At 41.6% G+C, this 19,618-nt stretch overlaps 1 protein-coding gene across 5 annotated transcripts in view; it reads right to left on the bottom strand.

Moving 5' to 3' along the window:
- Positions 1-19,618, bottom strand: part of unc80 (unc-80 homolog (C. elegans)) — a 277,657-nt gene that overhangs the window by 238,882 nt on the left and 19,157 nt on the right. For all 5 annotated transcript variants that reach the window (XM_072578775.1, XM_072578771.1, XM_072578772.1 and 2 more), the window contains exons 4-5: positions 4,591-4,904; positions 319-442 (exon numbers count right to left, since the gene is read on the bottom strand). In XM_072578775.1, the coding sequence (XP_072434876.1) occupies positions 319-442; positions 4,591-4,904 (438 nt within the window). The remainder of the gene's footprint in view (positions 1-318; positions 443-4,590; positions 4,905-19,618) is intronic.

Consider the following 19,618-nt stretch of genomic DNA (forward strand, 5'->3'; position numbering starts at 1 on the left):
ACGAAGGTATTTTATACAATCAGTCCAAAGGTGTGGAGGCTGGGTGGATTGGCCATGCTAAATTGCTCCATAGTGTCCAGGATGTGCAGGCCAGGTTGGTTAGCCATGGCAACATGCAGAGTTACAGGAATAGGATAGGGGAGTGGATCTGGGTAGGATGCCCTTTGGAGGGTTGGTGTGGACTCGATTGCCGAATGGCCTGATTCCACACTGTAGGGATTCTATTCCATGTTCAGCCACACAGTTATATTTGAGTTATCTGTTTGTCAACATGAGCAGGTACTTTTAAACCATATCACATTGTCACCATTTTCTCACCTGTAACAATATTTCTGATTGGTTTTACCAAAGCAGTAAATGCTGGTGCTTCAGGATGCCTGTGCTCCCACATTGGCTGCCAAATCACAAGACCACTAGCCAGGCGAAAGGTAAGGTCTGATTCCTAAGAAAGAAACAATTTTAAAATAATACATCATTCATTTTGAAATGCTGAGAAAATTACTTTTATTTAATCAGAATTTTATCCAAAACATGTTAAATCACAATTATTCAAATTAATATATTCTAGTCAATTTTCTGCAATATTCGATATAAAAATAAAATAATTCCTAATGATTATTATCATTTAACTTCACTGATGAAAATCGTGAACTTGCTTGAGCATGACAAGATATATACTGAAATGCACCAGGCAACAATAATCAACAAATAACTTATGCATAGTTGATTAAAATCAACTGAGTATTGTGCCATTTACAAGATAACAATCAATGATTCCTCTTTGAGGATTACATCTGTTTCAATTTTCACATATTGGGTGGCACGGTGACTCAGTAGTTAGCACTGCTACTTCACAGCATCAGGGACCTGGGTTCAATTCGAGCCTTGGGTGACTGTCTGTGTGGAGTTTGCACATTCTCCCTGCATCTACATGGGTTTCCTCCGGGTCCTCTGATCTCTTCCAACAGTCCAAAGATATGCAGGTTAAGTGAACTGGCCACGCTAAATTGCCCATTTTGGTCAGGAACATATAAGTTAGGTGAATTGGCCCTGGGAAATGCAAGGTTACAGGGCTAGAGTAGGCAGGTGGATCTGCGGTGGGATGCCCTTTGAAGGATTGGTGCAGAGCCGATGGAATGAATCATCTTCTTTTGCACTCAGGGATTCAATGTCCTCTGTTAATTTTTCCTTTAGTTTAAGAGTAGCACTGAAGTGTGCATTCAGAGCTCAATAGTTGATTTCTAGGTTGAGTCCGTGATTAAGAAAGCAAATGTAATGTTGAGATTTATCTCAAGAGGTTTGGAATATAAAAGCAGCGATGTGCTTCTGAAACTTTATAAAACTCTAGTTAGGCCCCATTTAGAATACTTTGTCCAATTTTGGGCCCCACACCAAAGGAAGGACGTACTGGCACTGGAGCGTGTCCAGCGGAGATTCACACAGATGATCCCTGGAATGGTAAGCCTAACATATAATGATTGGCTGAAGATCCTGGGAGTGTATTCATTAGAGTTTAGAAGATTGAGGGGAAATCTAATAGAAACTTACAAAATAATGCATGGTTTAGAAAGGGGGGACGCTGGGAAGTTGCTTCCCTTGGCAGGGAGACTAGGACCTGTGGGCACAGACTTAAAAGTAGAGGGGGTCAATTTAGAACAGAAATGAGGAAACATTTCTTCAGCCAGAGAGTGGTGGGTCTGTGGAATTCATTGCCATGGACCGCAGTGGAAGCCAGGACATTGGGTGTCTTAAGGCAGAGATTCATAAATTCTTGATCCCGCAAGGGATCAAGGGCTATGGGGAGAGTGTGGGTAAGTGAAATTGAAACGCTCATCAGCCATGAATAAATGGCAGAGTGGACTCGATGGACCGAATGGCCTTGCTTCCACTCCTATGTCTTATGGTCTTATAATAGGAGAGAATGGACCTAATCGTAAAGTATTTAACCCCCTGTTCATATATTTTTTTGAAAAAACTGTTCATGCAACATCAGCGTCACTGACTAGTAAGTATTTATTGCCCAGGGGCAGTTAAGAGTTAACTACATTGTTGTGGGGCTGGAGTCACATGTCAGCCAGACCAGGTAAGAATGGCAGATTTCCTTCCCTAAATGACATTAGTGAATTAGATGAGTTTTTACGACAATTGACAAAGGTTACACGGTTACCTTTCAGTGAGCTTTTTATTCCAGATTTTTACTGAATTCAAACTTTGCTATTTTTCAACCTGCACCTCTAAGGCAGCCATGGTGGAATTTGAATGCATTTTCCTGTAAGATTAGCCTGGAGCTTTGGATTATTAACCCAGTGATATTACCACAATGCCACCACCAATAGCAACATCACACAATTCATTCTGAGTTGCTACGGCAGCACAAATTTGTTGGAAAACTGTTATAGTTTTGGAATCTCTTTATGAATTGGCTGCATAATGCTCCAGTTTTCCCAAAATTTGCTCAATGCTATTCTCAAGCCTCCTCACAAAGGTTGTGACTGTTTGTTTACATTGGAGCCCCACATCGCCAAACCAGATTAGACTGCTTACAAAAGTGAGTTTACTCCTTAATTGGCACGAATCAAATAATCCAGTTTGTTGTTTTTTACAAGATAAGCTGAATTTGTACTACCCATGTTTTTATAAAGAATCCATTCTTTCTCTGCAACTACAGGGAAAATATAATGTCCACTACAATGATTTTGAACAGCATTTAGTCAACTGCAGCTGGGCAACACAATTCATGCTAAATTTCTGCAAGTGCTGCTGGAAATTTGATGCAAAAGTCTTTATAAAGGATTTCTAAATCCAAATGATGGAGTCTAATATATGGTTCTAATACAGAGGTGGGGAACCTTTTCATGTTGGAAGGCTGCATTATGTTAGTTGTAATCTAATAAGACCGCATCCAAGAAACTTCAATTATATATTCTTCAAAATTCACATTATTTTGTAAAAATCTAACTAGAGTCGCTTTATAATTAAAACATGAGCATAGCAAGTGTCAAAATAGCCTTTATGACTTACTAATTTTTTAATTGTGGCAGTCAGTCTGTGACGATTATTTTGTTAAATTTTCTTTTATTCTCTGGTATTTTAAATACATTCATTTTAAGATTAAAATTAAAATAGCAAAGGACGCAAAAGAACATATTAATAAAAAATAAAAGATTTGTTCTGCAAAATTTGGATTCATTCAAAAGGCCACACACAATGGCCTAGAAGGCTGCATGCAGTCTTAAGGCCGCAGGTTCCCCACCCCTGGTCTAATGCAATATCTACAGGATGGCAACTGTTAAATTATAGAATCATAAAACATAGGAGAAGGGCACTTGATGAAGGGCTTTTGCCCGAAACATCGATTTTCCTGCCCCTTGGATACTGCCTGACCTGCTGTGCTTTTCTAGCACTACACTCTTGACTCTTAACTTTGCCCAGCATGTCTATGCCAACTCCTTGAAAAAACTTTGCAACTCATTCTACTCCCTTTGTTTTTTCCCATAGACTGTTGTCTATACACAAATCATTTTGAAGATTCTTATTCGATCTACTGCAAAACCCTTGTGGCAACATATTTCAGTCCTTAACTCATTGGGTCATGACACCCCAACTCTCCTCGATTTCTCTTACTAGTTGCCATATACCTGTTTCCTTTGGTCACCTTCTGATCTTTCAAATGGAAATTATTTCTCATTTTTAAATTTATCAACCCTATTCAAAACTTGGAAGTGCTATTGCATCTCCTCTTATCTTCTTCTACTTTCAGGATAGCAACATCAGTTTCTCTAGTCTCTCTACATCTGGCTTATTCTGTTGAATTTCTTCTACGCTGGCTTTGCCAATCTTGTGAGAGTGTGCTGCCCAGAATTAGGTGCAGTTCTCCAGCTGAAGCCTAACCAGTTATTTATTAAGGTTCAGCACAACAATATTGGAAGACTAAAACACAGACTGGAGTCAGATTGCACTGACACCATTAAATAAGTTATCTCAACTCAGCAATGGAGCAACACTCAGAATAATTAGCTTACTGAAATATGATTTTCAAATTGCTTTTCCAGATAAGTGCAGCTCCAACAATACTCAGGAAGCTTGACAACATCCAGAACACATAGCAGCTCACTTGATTGGCATCACATCCACAAGCATCGACTCCTTCCAACACTGATGCTTAGCAGCAACAGTGTGTACTATCCATAAGATGCACAGCAGAAATTCACCAAAGATCCTCAGAATCACCTCCCAAACCCACAACCACTTCCATCCACAAGGATAAGGGGAGCAAATACATGGGAACACCACCACCTTCAAGTTCCCCTCCAAAACACTCACCATGCGAACTTGGGAATATATCGCCATACCTTCACTGTCACTGGGTCAAAATCCTGGATTCCCTTCCTCATAGCTTTGTGGGTCAACCCACTACAGGTGGACTGCAGTGGTTCAACGAGGCAGCTTACCTTCTTAAAGGCAATGAGGGATGGGCCACAGACAGCGACACCCACATGCCACAAATGAATATTAAAAAAATGATTTTTAAATAACAAGTGGTACTGAGTTTCAATAATTTTATGAAAAGTATTTATTATCCAAACAAACCTTAATTCTATTGACAAGAGGTGCAAACAAGAAGACGAACAATTCGACAGTGGCCATCGAGTTTGTGAATAGCTTGGGTCTTGTGTGCTCCTCTTCCTCTGTGACACTTCCTTGTCCAGGCTGGCCTGGAGACCCACGATTCTCCACTTGGTGAACAAAAGCGCTGCTGCTTCCAGACCAGCTGGACCCTCCTCCTCGTGAAGTCCCAAAGGCAGTTGCAGTCTCATTGCTGCATTCAAAAGGAGCATCAAGGAGCATCCAATGCAGTGTGTGGAGAAGTTTTGTCTCTGCAACACCAAGTTTATCTTGATGGCCTGGGGTATTACACAAAACAATTTGTGTTAACAGCTCGGAATGAATATTTTAGAGCAAAGGTTCCCTGATGATCTGGGAGGACATTAAGGTTCAATAAATAGAATATCATTGTACTACAGCAGTTGAAGGGCTCACTTTCTTAAAGCAGATTTACATAATGCACATTTCCTGCAGCTAAATTGAACACAGGTGGGAAGGAACTAAAAAGAAATTACTAAAAGAAATTATTATTTCCTTGTGGCTTGTTGTTGACAATCTTGCCTTAGTTTAGCCACGTGCAATGCACCCACCAATCTCTCCTAACAAGTGTGTGTATCTTTAATTACACAATATCTGGATAGGGAAACACAGAAGTCAAAGAGGAAACCACTAATAAACATTACTCTGGGTTATTAGAACATACCCATATCTACCCATAGATCCCACCCCCTCCCCTCCCAACATGGTTTTTGGTAAGTAAACTGAATATATAATCCATGTCATCAGTGAACTCCGATGGTGTGGAAGCAAGTCATTTGGCCCATTGGGTCACACCGACCCTCCAAAGAGCATCCCACCCCATCCCTGTAACCTTGCATTTCCATGGCTAATGCACCTAACCTGCACATTTTTGGACATGTGGGAGGAAACTGGAGCATCCAGAGAAAACCCACATAAACACAGGGAGAATGTGCAAACTCCACGCAGACTGGCGCTCAAGGGTGGAATTGAACCCGGGACCCTGGTGCTGTGAGGTTGCATTCCTAACCACTGAGCCACTGTGCTGCCCCTTGGGTTGTGAATCAATTAATATTCTACAGAATATAATGGTACATTGCAAAATCTCAAGACAAGAAAGTTCCTTCTGCCTCAGTTATCCTTTTTTTAATATTCACAGGATGGGGGCATTGCTAGCTCAGCCAGCATTTATTGCCCATCCCTAATTGCCCAGAGGGCGGTTAAGAGTCAAACATGGTGGCTCAAGGGTTAGCACTGCTGCCTCACAGCACCAGGGTCCCAGGTTCGATTCCAGCCTTGGGTGACCGTCTGCGTGGAGTTTGCACATTCTCCCATGTCTGTGAGGGTTTCCTCCGGGTGCTCCGGTTTCCTCCCACAATCCAAAGATGTGCAGGTCAGGTGAATTGGCCATTCTAAATTGCCCGTAGTGTTAGGTGCATTAGTCAGAGGGAAATGGGCCTGGGTGGATTACTCTTCAGAGGGTCGGTGTGGACTTGATGGGCCGAAGGGCATGTTTCCACACTGTAGGGAATCTAATCTAATCAAACACATTGCTCTGGGCCTGGACACACACGTAGGCCACACCAGGTAAGGATGGCAGTTTCCGCCCCTAAAGGACATTAGTGAACCTATGTCTCTTAACATGTCCTGAACTAGCATTACATTTGTTGAGGCTGTGTCAGCGCAGATCAAATAGAACTGTGAGTAAAGCACAAACCAACAGTGGGCTGGTTCACTGAATTTTCCAGGATTGTTTTGACCTCTAAAAACATGCCTAAACAAAACAAAACAGAAGTTATTTGAAAAACAAAGCCATGCCAACACTCAGTATGTCAGAAAACATTGTGAAAATTTAATATTTTCATTTTGAGCCCATGTTTAGAACTGGAAGATGTTACAAAGGAAATTAAGATTAGATTACTTACAGTGTGGAAACAAGGCCCTTCGACCCAACAAGTCCACACCGACCTGCCGAAGCGCAACCCACCCAGGCTCACCTAACACGAACACTACGGGCAATTTAGCATGGCCAATTCACCTAACCTGCACATTTTTGGACTGTGGGAGGAAACCCACGCAGACACGGGGAGAATGTGCAAACTCCACACAGACAGTTGCCTGAGATGGGAATTGAACCCAGGTCTCTGGTGCTGTGAAGCAGCAGTGCTAATCACTGTGCCATAGAACATGTGGGAAGGAATGAAAAAACCACAATTCACTCTTTATATGATCCAATATTTTCCATTTGCTGCAAGTTAAGTGTGTACAGTGCATCACTTCCTGTTCATAATAAAGAGTATTATTTTAGTAAAATAGATCAGATGTCATTTTCTGTCACTTATATAAAATGTTTCAATATTGATGAGAACAATTAAACCATGTTTCCTTTTCTGACAAACTCTAAGAACTTACTTTCAGCCTGTGCCATACAGAAACTGTGAACAGAAATCAAATTTATCCAATGATAAACATTAAAGAAAGCAATTAAAAACTAAATATATGGTGCACCAAGACAATGGGCTTCATGAAGTACTTCAGAGGTTTTTGAAGCACTGTGTTAGCTCCACTAACCTGAAATTTGTACAAAGGATGCCGACAAACTTTTGAGCTGCAAGTGTAAGCTTGCAAATAGTGACACCACAACTCCTGAGCACTCCATTTGCTGTTCTTAGTCACAACATGTATTTTCGTTCTGTCTGCTTCTGAAATAAGGTCCAATTCTGCCAGGTTTCCATTATTGGATACATTACTGGAAGCACTCCTGTAGCATCTCAGGACCTTAAATAAGTTCTTTACACTGTCCCTGCTTTGGATTTGCTCCCATGTCACTATCTGATCTGATATTAGCATTTAAGGTTTTGAGTGACCAACAGACATATAGTGTATGTAAAATCAATACAGATTCTTTGTGCCTAATTGATGTCACATTTTAGGAAAATGCTCAGCTATTTAAGTTTATTGAAGACATTCTAACGTCTGTGTATAAAATTCTATTCCATTTTAATTTAGGCATTTGTCTTAATTTGTTAGTACAGCTCCATTTTTAGTTTTCAATACTACTCCCAACATTTGAATATATGACACTTTTTGACATTTTACTACTGTCTTGTGAAAAGTATCATCTTTCAGATCAAGCATTAAACTCAAGCTGTGTGTGCCTTATCATTTAGGTATAACATATCCCATGGTGCTATTTGAAGAGCAGATAAATTCTCCCTGTGCACCAGTCAATTTTATCTCCTCAAAGATAATCATCCATAAAACAGGCCATTTACTTAATACTTGCTTCTGGAAGCTGGGTACAAGCAAGTTGTCTCCAACAAATCCCTACAGCACAACACATTAAAAATAATCAATTAGCTTTAAAACACTTTGGAATGTGAGAAAGTGAATGATTGATTCTGTACAAATTGGCTCAGTGGTTAGCAGTGTTACCTCACAGCACCTGGGACCTGGGTTCGATCCCACCCTTGCGCGACTGTCTGTGTGGAGTTTGCACATTCCCCTCGTGTCTGCGAGGGTTTCTTCCGGATGCTACGGTTTCCTTCCACAATCCAAAGATGTGCAGACTAGGTAGATTGGCCATGGAAAATACAGGATAGGTGGGTGGGTCTAGGGTGGGATGCTCTTCAGAGACTCCATGTGGACTCGATGGGCCAAATGGCCTGCTTAGGGATTCCATGATATTCAATAACTTGGAGCAGGTGAACAAGATGAGCCCAGATAGTCTGGTTCAGATTTGTCCTCCCTCCCTTCCATAAAGCCCTTATTCTGTCCAAGTTCATTGCCGAACCCATTGTTACTGCAATGTTTATGAACAGAGTCAAGCTATGTTCTGAAAGCAGGTGTGCCAACAAAAGCAGAACATGATTACTATATTATTTTTGTGGAGAAACATTTAGTGAGCACTAAGAAATATAGAAAGTAACAGAGACACATGAATCACAGTAATAGAATACTGTATTTTTTGGAAATGCAGTGATTGAGGACTAAAAAAAAGAGAAAAACACTATTTCCATACTTAAGTCTGGCCTTAGGCACATCCTGTGCCTTACCTTAGAATGATATCAGCCTCTGAGTGCTGTGATCTCAATGCAGCACACTAAGAATAGAGGCAGCCATTGGATGAAATAAATTGATGCACTCTTTTTGGAAAAAAGGCACAGCATATTTATCAAAAGAATAAAAACCTCTGTAATTGGATAAAACATGTAACTACTATGAGGGAAATTGAGTAATTAATAGCAATGTTTACTCATGGATTTGGAGCTCTCTTTAACCAGTGATGTCAGCAATGAAACTGAAGAGTGGACCATTCTTTTTTTATTCACACATGGAACACAGGCATCACTTAATCCCTTACAGCATTTATTGGCCAGCCCTGTTTGTCAGAAGGCAATTGAGCATGGGTCTGGAGTCATATGTAGGCCAGACCAAGTAAGGATGGCAGTTTCCTTGTCAATCAACAATGTTTCCATGGTCATCATTAGACTTCCAATTCTGTTTTTTAAATATTGAATTCAAATTCCACCATGTATCATAGTAGGATTCAAACCCAGACCTCCAAATTTTCTGAATTTTTAGTCTAGAGATAATACCACCTGGCCATCACCGCCTGCTATATGTCCAACATAACTTATTCCAACACACTTGCAAAATTGCCACACATGCTCCCCTTTTGCTGAGTTGAGTGTTTGTATTTCTAGCGTCATAGAGTCATAGAGGTGTACAGCACAGAAACAGCCCTTCGTCCAACTTGTCCTTGCCAACCAGATATCCCAACCTAATCTAGTCCCATATGCCAGCACTTCGCCCATATCTCTCCAAACCCTTCCTATTCATATACCCATCCAGATGCCTTTTAAATAATCCAATTGTACCAGCCTCCACCATTTCCTCTGTCAGCTCATTCCATACATGCACCACCTTCTGCGTGAAAAACTTGTCCCTTAGGTTCCTTTAATATCTTTCCTCTCTCACACTAAACCTATGCCCTCTAGTGCTGGACTCTCCCACTCCAGGGAAAAGACCTTGTCTATTTATTCTATCCATGCCCCTCATGATTTTATAAACTTCTATGAGGTCACCCCTCAGCCTTCGATGCTCCAGGAAAAACAGCCCTAGCCTATTCAGCCTCTCCCTATAGCTCAAATCCTCCAACTCTAGCAAAATCCTTGTAAATCTTTTCTGAACCCTTTCAAGTTTTACAACATCCTGAGATGCTACAGGAGTGCTTCCAGTAATGTATCCAATAATGGAAACCTGGCAGAATTGGACCTTATTTCAGAAGCAGACAGAAAGAAAATACATGTTGTGACTAAGAACAGCAAATGGAGTGCAACATGATCTCCCAACTCCTATACCCAGTTCTCTGACCAATAAAGGAAAGCATACCAAACACTTTCTTCACTACCCTACCCACCTGTGACTCTACTTTCAAGAAACTATGAACCTGCACTCCAAGGTCTCTTTGTTCAATAACACTCCCTTGGACCTTACCATTAAGTGTATAACTCCTGCTAAGATTTGCTTTCCCAAAATGCAGTACCTCATATTTATCTAAATTAAACTCCAACTGCCACTCCTCAGCCCATTGGCCAATCTGATTCTCAGCATGATAACACGAATGAGCATGCTATTGTGAAGGTAAGGCATACATAAGAATGCATACATTTCCACTGGGCAGACAGTCAAAGAGTTATACAGCATAGAGACTGACCCTTTAAGCCAATCAATCCACACCGACCATGTTCCCAAACTAAATGAGTCACACATGCCTGTATTTGACCCATATCCCTTCAATTTTTTCTTATTCATGAACTTATCCAAATGTCTATTAAATATTGTAACTGTACCTGCATCCACCACCTTCTCTGGCAGTTCATTCCACACACGAACCACTCTGTATAAAAAAGTTGTCCGTCCTGTTTTTTTTAAATCAAAAATATGTCCCCTAGTTTTGAACCCCCCATCCCACCCCAGGGAAAGGAAAATAGACAATAGGTGCAGGAGTAGGCCATTCTGCCCTTCGAGCCTGCACCACCATTCATTATGATCATGACTGATCATCCTTAATCAGTATCCTGTTCCTGCCTTATCTCCATAACCCTTGATTCCACTATCCTTGAGAGCTCTATCCAATTCTTTCTTAAATGAATCCAGTGACTGGGCCTCCACTGCCCTCTGGGGCAGAGCATTCCACACACACACTACTCTCTGGGTGAAGAATTTTCTCCTCATCTCTGTCCTAAATGGCCTACCCCTTATTTTTAAGCTGTGTCCTCTGGTTCAGGACTCACCCATCAACGGAAACATGTTTCCTGCCTCCAGAGTGTCCAATCCTTTAATAATCTTATACGTCTCAATCAGATCCCCTCTCAGTCTTCTAAACTCAAGGGTGTACAAGCCAAGATAGTCCTACCATTCCAGGAATTGACCTCGTGAACCTACGCTATACTCCCTCAATAGCCAGAATGTCTTTCCTCAAATTTGGAGACCAGAACTGCACACAATATTCCAGGTGCAGTCTCACCTGTACAGCTGCAGAAAAACCTCTGCTTCTATACTCAATCCCTCTGGTTATGAAGGCCAGCTTGCTATTAGCTGTCTTCACTACCCTGCTGTATCTGCATGCTTGCCTTCATTGACTGGTGTACAAGAACACCCAGATCTCTCTGAACAGCCCCTTTACCTAACTTGACTCCATTTAGGTAGTAATCTGCCTTCCTGTTCTTACCATCAAAGTGGATAACCATACATTTATCCACATTAAACTGCATCTGCCATGCATCTGTCCACTCACCTAACCTGTCCATGTCACCCTGTAATCTCCTAACATCCTCCTCACATTTCACCCTGCCACCTAGCTTTGTATAATCAGCAAATTTGCTAATGTTGCTATTAATACCATCTTCTATATCATTAATATATATTGTAAAAAGCTGCGTTCCCAGCACGGATCCCTGCGGTACCCCACTGCCATTCCGAAAGGGAGCCATTTATCACTACTCTTTGTTTCCTGTCAGCCAACTAATTTTTAATCCAAGTCAGTACTTTGCCCCCAATACCATGCGCCCTAATTTTGCTCACTAACCTTCTATGTGGGACTTTATCAAAGGCTTTCTGAAAGTCCAGGTACACTATATCCACTGGATCTCCCTTGGCCATCTTCAGAGTTACATCCTCAAAAAATTCCAGAAGATTAGTCAAGCATGATTTCCCCTTCATAAATCCATGCTGACTCTGACCTATCCTGTTACTGCTATCTAGATGCGTCATAATTTCATCCTTTATAATAGACTCCAGCATCTTTCCCACCACTGAGGTCAGACTAACTGGTCTATAATTTCCTGCTTTCTCTCTCACTCCTTTCTTAAAAAGTGGTACAACATTAGCCACCCTCCAATCCACAGGAACTGATCCCAAATCTATTGAACTCTGGAAAATAATCACCAACACATCCACGATTTCTAGAGCCACCTCCTTCAGTACCCTGGGATGTAGACCATCAGGCCCCGGGGACTTATCAGCCTTCAGACCTAACAGTCTCTCAAACACCAATTCCTGGCAAATATAAATTCCCTTCAGTTCAGGTCCTTCAGCCACTGTTACCTCTGGGAGATTGCTTGTGTCTTCTCCAGTGAACACAGATCTGAAGTACCAATTCAACTCTTCTGCCATTTCTTTGTTCCCTGTAATATATCCCCCTGTTTCTGTCTTCAAGGGCCCAATTTTAGTCTTAACCATTTTTTTCCCTTTCACATACCTAAAAAAGCTTTTACTATCCTCCTTTATATTTTTGGCCAGTTTACCTTCGTACCTCATTTTTTCTCTGCGTATTTCCTTCTTAGTAATCCTCTGTTGTTCTTTAAAAGCTTCCCAGTCCTCCGTTTTCCCACTCATCTTTGCTATGTTATACTTTTTCTCTTGAGTTTATATGTTTCTTAACTTCCCTCATCAGCCACAGTCACCCCTGTCTCCTCATAGGATCTTTCGTCCTTTTTGGAATGAACTGATCCTGCATCTTCTGCATTATACCCAGAAATATTTGCCATTGTTCCTCCACTGTCATCCCTGCTAAGGTATTGCACCATTGAACTTTGGCCAGGTCCTCCCTCAGAGCTCCATAGTTCCCTTTATTCAACTGAAATATTGTCACTACTGATTGTACCCTTTCCCTTTCAAATTGCAGATTGAAGCTTATTGTATTATAGTCACTACCTCCTATTGGCTCCTTCACTTCGAGGTCCCTGATCAATTCTGGTTCGTTGCACAATACCAGATCCAGAATTGCCTTCTCCCTGGTTGGGTCCAGCACCAGCTGTTCTAAGAATCCATCTCTGAGGCACTCCACAAAGTCTCTTTCTTGAGGTCCAATACTATCCTGATTCTCCCAGTCTACCTGCATGTTGAAATCCCCCATAACAACTGTAGTAACATCTTTGCGACAGGTCAATTTCAGCTCCTTATTCAACTTACATCCTACATCTAGGCTGCTGTTTGGGGGCCTTTAGATAACTCCCAAGAGGGTCTTTTTACCCTTAGAAATTCTCAGCTCTATCCATACTGACTCTACATCCCCTGATTCTAGGTCCCCGCGGGCAAGGGACTGAATATCATCCTTTACCAACAGGGCCACCCCACCCCCTCTGCCCGTCAGTCTGTCCTTACGATAGCACGTATAGCCTTGAATATTCATTTCCCAGGCCCTGTCCACTTGAAGCCACATCTCAGTTATCCCCACAATATCGTAGTTGCCAATTTCCAAAAGAGCCTCTTATCCATCTTATTTCTAATACTTCGTGCATTCATATATAGTATTTTTAATTTGTTACTGCCCTCACCCTTCCTCTCAACCCCTATTTCACTCAACCTTACGGCATGATCCCTTTTTGAGTTTTTTGCTTCATTGATACCGTTGTCTTTCTTCACTTCCCTTGTTCTAACTTTCCCTTCAATTTCCTTCTTAAACTTCCTTCTTAAACTCCCCCCGGCTATTTAGTTTAAACGTAGCTGTGTTGCAGTAGCAAACCTGCCTGCCAGAATGCTGGTCCTCAACCTATTAAGGTGCAAACCGTCTCTTTTGTATAATTTATGCTTACCACAAAACATACCCCAGTGATCCAAGAATTTCAATCCTTGCTTCCTGCACCAGTTACCCAGCCACACGTTCAAGTCCATTATCTCCCTGTTCCTGGCCTCTCCAGCCCGAGGAACTGGAAGCAAACTGGAGATAACCACCCTGGACGTCCTGCTTTTCAGCCTTCTTCCTAGTTCTCCGAAGTCCCGCTGTAGTATGATCCTCCTCTTCTTCCCAACATTATTTGTGCCGACATGTACCACCACCTCTGGCTCTTCATCTTTGCCCTTGAGGATTTCCTCCACTCTGTCTGCGATGTCCTTAATCCTGGCACCAGGAAGGCAACACACCATCCTTAAATCCCGCCTGTTGCCACAGACACCCCGTTCAGCTCCTCTCACTATGGAGTCCCCTATCACCACGGCTCTGTGTGACGTCTGACTCCTTGGCTCTGCCTCCACGCTAACCTTTGATTGACAGACCTGGCCGCCTCACAGACTGGCAGTGTCATCTGTCTCAACTTGTTCCTGACAGGTACTTCCCCCACGGTCTCTTGCATCTGTCTCCTCTCTGCCTTTCTCATCATCTTCACTCTTCTGCTCTCTTCTGGTATGATCGGTGTAATAACCTCGCTCAAGGTCCTGTCCAGAAAGATTTCATTCTCTTGGATGAGCCTAAGGTCCTCGAGTTCTTTCTTCAGTGCTGCGATATGCTCTGTCAGTAGCTGAACCCTTGTCATTCACCTTAACTGTGCCCCTCATGATCTTATGAACTTCAGTAATGTCACTCCTCAACCTCCAACAGCCTTTCCAATCTACTTTTATATCTCAAAACCTCCAATCCCAGTAATATCCTGATAAATCTTTTCTGAATCCTCTCCAATTTAATAATATCCTTCCTATAACAGGATGACTAGAACTGCACACAGTACTCCAGAAGAGGCCTCATCAACATCCAGTACGACCGTAACATGACATCCTAACTCCAATACTCAAAAGTCTGAGCAATGAAGGCAAGCATGCTAAATGCATTCTTAACAACCCTGTCTACCTGAGAAGCCAATTTCAAAGAATTCCCTAGGTTTCTCTGTCCTACAAGCCATGGCCTGACCATTAATTGTATAAACCCTGTTTTTGCTTGTTTTACCAGAATGTAATACCTCACATTTATCCAAATTTAACTCCATCTGCCACTCCTCAGCCCATTACCCCAGTTGATCAAAATCTCTTTGTAATCTTAGATAACCTTCTTCACTGTCCACTATACCACCAAGTTTGGTGGTCAAGAGGACATTTGATAGGGGTTTTTGGCATTATGGATGATCTTTATAAAATGATAGTGTAAGGAAGGTCTTCAGATTAGGTGGCTGTGCCAATAAGATTTCAATTTCAAATCTTACAAAAAGATGTTAGGGAATATGCATTTCTACAATGATTTATTGGACTATGCAATACTTTTTTTATATTCCTTCATGCATTATGGGCAGCTGACATGGCCAGAATTTGTTGTCCATCCCTAATTGCCCTTGAACTGAGTGGCTTCCTTGGGCCATTACAGGGCAGCCAAGAGTCAACCATTTTGCTGTGGTCTACAGTCAGATATAAATCAGATCAGATAAGGATTGAGATTTTCTTCCCTAAAGGACATTAATGAGCTCGATGAGGTTTACTGATCTTTGATTGTTGCTGTCGTCATGGCCACCATTACTGAGACTAGCTTTTAATTCCAGATTTATTTGTTGAAATTACATTTCACTATCTGTCTGAGAGCGGAGATATTCATAAAGATGCTACTTTATTGAAAGAGATGCACAGAATTGAAAGCATTGTTTGACTGATAGCTTTACAAGGGTTTGTTTTCTGTGGTCTGTTATGTAACTGGCTCAATGTTTAAGTACATAAACTAAAGAGATGTCAATACTTAGATATTGATACTTCAAAAACTTGGTCAATTGGCATTTTCATATAGTGATGATGCATATTATGAATAATTGATTTTTTAAAAACAGTTTCACATATTATTGTTACTAAAGGAATCAGTTCTATGTAGAGTGCTTACTGAGTGAATGAACATGGAAATGGAATGAGTTAGTATCAAGGGTATGAAGGTTCATTAGAATGGGTGGATAGCATGAATAGGCATGTAGAATGATGTGGATGGGATGGTAGAGTTGGTGGGCGGCACGGTGGTACTGTGGTTAGCACTGCTGCCTCACAGCGTCAGAGACCCGGGTTCAATTCCCGCCTCAGGCGACTCTCTGTGTGGAGTTTGCACATTCTCCCCGTGTCTGCGTGGGTTTCCTCCGGGTGCTCCGGTTTCCTCCCACACTCCAAAGATGTGCAGGTCAGGTGAATTGGCCATGCTAAATTACCCATAGTGTTAGGTAAGAGGTAGATGTAGGGGTATGGGTGGGTTGCGCTTCGGCGGGGCGGTGTGGACTTGTTGGGCCGAAGGGCCTGTTTCCACACTGTAAGTAATCTAATCTAATCTAATCAAAGATACGGTCATTGTGGATTGGATGGGTTGGCACCAATGGGCCTTAAGGAGGGGAGGTGCTTTAGAGGGTTCAGGTCTCTTCAATCACATATTTAACAAAATAATAGGAAACTGTGGCAGACCTTACCAAGAGCTGCTGTACCATTTGACCAATGACCAACTCTGATCACTGTCCAGGGAAGTCAGGCTTGACGTCATCCTACACCTATTCCTTCAAAGTGAAAAGGTATACTATTTAGCACACTTCGATCTGATCAGGATGTGCCAATACAGGAATTACCCTGACTTGAGTAACCTGCCTCAGGAGCGAATAACAAATGCTATATTTAGGGGAGGGGGGGTATTCCTTCTACAAGGGGCAGTGTAGGAAATGTAAATCAGAGCCACAAGGGGAATAGTCATGACTTCATGAGGTCCCTGCATCCACCCTTTCAAAGGTCTGGAGATGAGTTGAAGGCCAGTTAGTGGTCATAGAGTAGGAATAGGGGCAGGACTGTACAAGATTTAAACAGATCATGGTGTTATTTTTCTGACTGCCATTTCAATGCATTACCCTGAGTTTATAAGGTTGAAGAATGTCTTCGAGGAGACAAGGATTTAGAACCCAGGGCAGGCAGTCCTCATTTTTGAACATAGACTTCAAAGTCATGTTCAATACCAAAAGGGAAAGGAAGGAGTTTCTCATTCCAAATGTTGACATGATGAGGAGACCTCCCTATCTAACCAGGTCTGGATGGACATAGATATCACAGTCAGCAGAAAGGGTGTGTTGTGCAGAAATTGGATCCGAAAAGGCTCAATGACAAGATTCACTCCAGCAAAGGGAATGTAGCCCCTAACCCTTCAGACATGCCTCTGGGATTTCAATTTTCAGTGGACACATTGAGGAGCTAGAGGATGCATGCTGCTCCTGAACGAAGGAGGACTGAGTGCGCATGGTATGTTCTAACCTGTTACTAAAGCTTAGATCCATTGTACTGCTGAAGTTCTGTCTGCACTGAAACACACAGCTTCTCATCAATTGTAGCAGCTTGCATTGGTGAAATAGAACAGTACTGTCTATCTCACTTTCCTTTATTCTTGGAGTGGCCCATTTATTAGAGTCAATGATAAAAAAAAGGTGAGTTCAAAGGCTTCTGGGTTCAATTTCAAGAAGACCTGACCAAAGATGAAAACGTAGTGTCTGCTAAAATGTGATCGTGTTGAGGAGTAGATGGAATTTTGTCTTGCCGTGTGTTTTCAGTCCTTTTTGTTTTTATATTTAAATAGCTCGGCTTGTTTTATTTTATGTTTACTTCTTTTGTGTAATAAGCTTTTGTTTTATTGTTAAAACCAAAGCTGCACTCTTGTATGCTTACAATTTAGTGAAAGACCATCACGTTAATAAAAAAATGTTAAAATCATATTTCATCCTGGGATCTGACTTGTACAATTGTAACATTAGCTAGGATCATATCAATGGCCAGAATAGTTTTGACCCTCTCGAACAGGTCAGTGTAAACTCTTCAGTAGCAATAGCACAGACCTCTGCAATGGCCTGCCTAGAGATTAACAGTATCCTTCAACACTAGCAGCTCCACCTTTAACGACAGAGCTCATGTAGAGGCTACAGTCTCTATATTTTTCCTAACCATGCCTTTCCTTTATTTTTCAAATGTTCCAGCCACTATCCTTCTTGTAGACAGTGTTGCTTCTCATCACCTTCAGAACCAAAATCTGACAGTCACACTCCCATTGCTAGCTATTGCCTCCCCCATGCTCAGGTGAACTTCCTCGATTGTATGTAGTAGCCTCAACTCCTGCTTCTATGGATCCCTGATAATAAGGGGATTGTGACTCCTTTGTGCTCCCTGAACCTTAATACAGGCTCCAAGTTGTGACATCTCTGATGATGCTGCTCCTATAGTAAGGTTATGCAATCCTTGGGTTTTTTCAGCGTGGTCATAAAGGCAGAGGTTCCAAGAGGTCTAACTTTGAAGGGTTTTAGGGCCAATCTGATTACAGCTAACAGATACTGTGTCAGGCAAAAGGCTTTGGTTCTCCCAGCTCAGTTTTTATCTGGTTTGGTTTGGTCTTAGCAGTCTGGCTGTTCAGGGCTGCTAGACCCAAAGAAGCAGGTCCATGCTGATCCTCCCTCTCCCTGATAGCTGTCCTGTAGGACCCTGTGTTTGATATTAACTTTTTTGCCAAGGGTGTTTACGGGGATTGTTGCAGGAATTTGGAACAGCATCATCAAGTTGGGTTAATCTATTGGGTTTTCAAATAGGTTAAGTTATTCAGTATTCTGTTCTCTTTTGTTTTTGTTTCATTCGGTAATCTTGCAAATAAATTCTGTTTTGCTTAAAACTAAATGATTGCTCCAGTTACATCTCCCCTGGAATATCCACTTTACACCTGTTTAAAACAACTAGCAAAGTTAGGGTCCGGGCTACTTTCTTGAAATGCTTTGAGGAAGTCTGGCCTTGTCCATAGCACACCATACACACTTCTGAGATCAGGGTTGCCATCGTGAAGCTGATAGGAAAATGGAACTCCCTCTCCCCACTACTGTTTTCATGCCAATTCTGGAAGGACAATAAAATCCATCTTGTTGGACAGTTCATGACCAATGGGTAGCCTGCTGAGGAGTCAGCTGCATTCTGTACAGCATTGCAGCATAGAGCTATTTTAATTACAATGAATTTTCCTAAGGATCTTTTGTAAAATAAAAAGTTGATCATTTCATCGGCCAGAATTACTTAAGTGTTAAGATGTACTGGAGTACATTTCCCAATTAAGCTATATATGTTTATACATATCCCAGTGCTATTATACATTCAATACTGAAGGAAACGCTGTTTGTGATCTCGAGTCTAATCCTACAAGATTTTAAATGCCCAGAGTTCTTTTAAATAGAAAAATATTCCTCAGCATATTTCACAGAAGAAAAGGAAGTAGCTGTCCACTCCTGCATGAGTGCTGAGTGAAATGAGAAAAAAGGTATTCTGGTTTTATTGATTCCATTCTTCATATTTCTTAGAATTTGTTCCTTCTGCTAGTTCCATTATGGTTCTGTTGCAAACACTGAACAACAAACTAACTTAGCAGGGGCATGTGTTCACCAAATGACTGGCAGTTTTATGAGTTTATTAAAGGACAGCTTGTCTTTATCTTTAGAATAGACCGACCATTTCAGAAGATGTACATTTTTAAAATGGCCTTTCCAAAAGTGTGTATTTTTTCCCAATATGAAATGTGTTTGAATAACTGATCTCAGAGATTGTTAGAAGCTTATTTCTTTAATGTCAATTTTAAAAGACATTGAGGTCCTTCATTATGGGTTTTGGATAGGTGGCTGTACAGGATACATGAGGAGCATGGAGGGCATGAGATGAATGGTGGGGGTTGAGGTTTTGGGGACATAAAAATGATGCTGGGAGC

The sequence above is a fragment of the Chiloscyllium punctatum genome, chromosome 10 (genome assembly GCF_047496795.1).
Source record: "Chiloscyllium punctatum isolate Juve2018m chromosome 10, sChiPun1.3, whole genome shotgun sequence".
Taxonomy (NCBI): domain Eukaryota; kingdom Metazoa; phylum Chordata; class Chondrichthyes; order Orectolobiformes; family Hemiscylliidae; genus Chiloscyllium; species Chiloscyllium punctatum.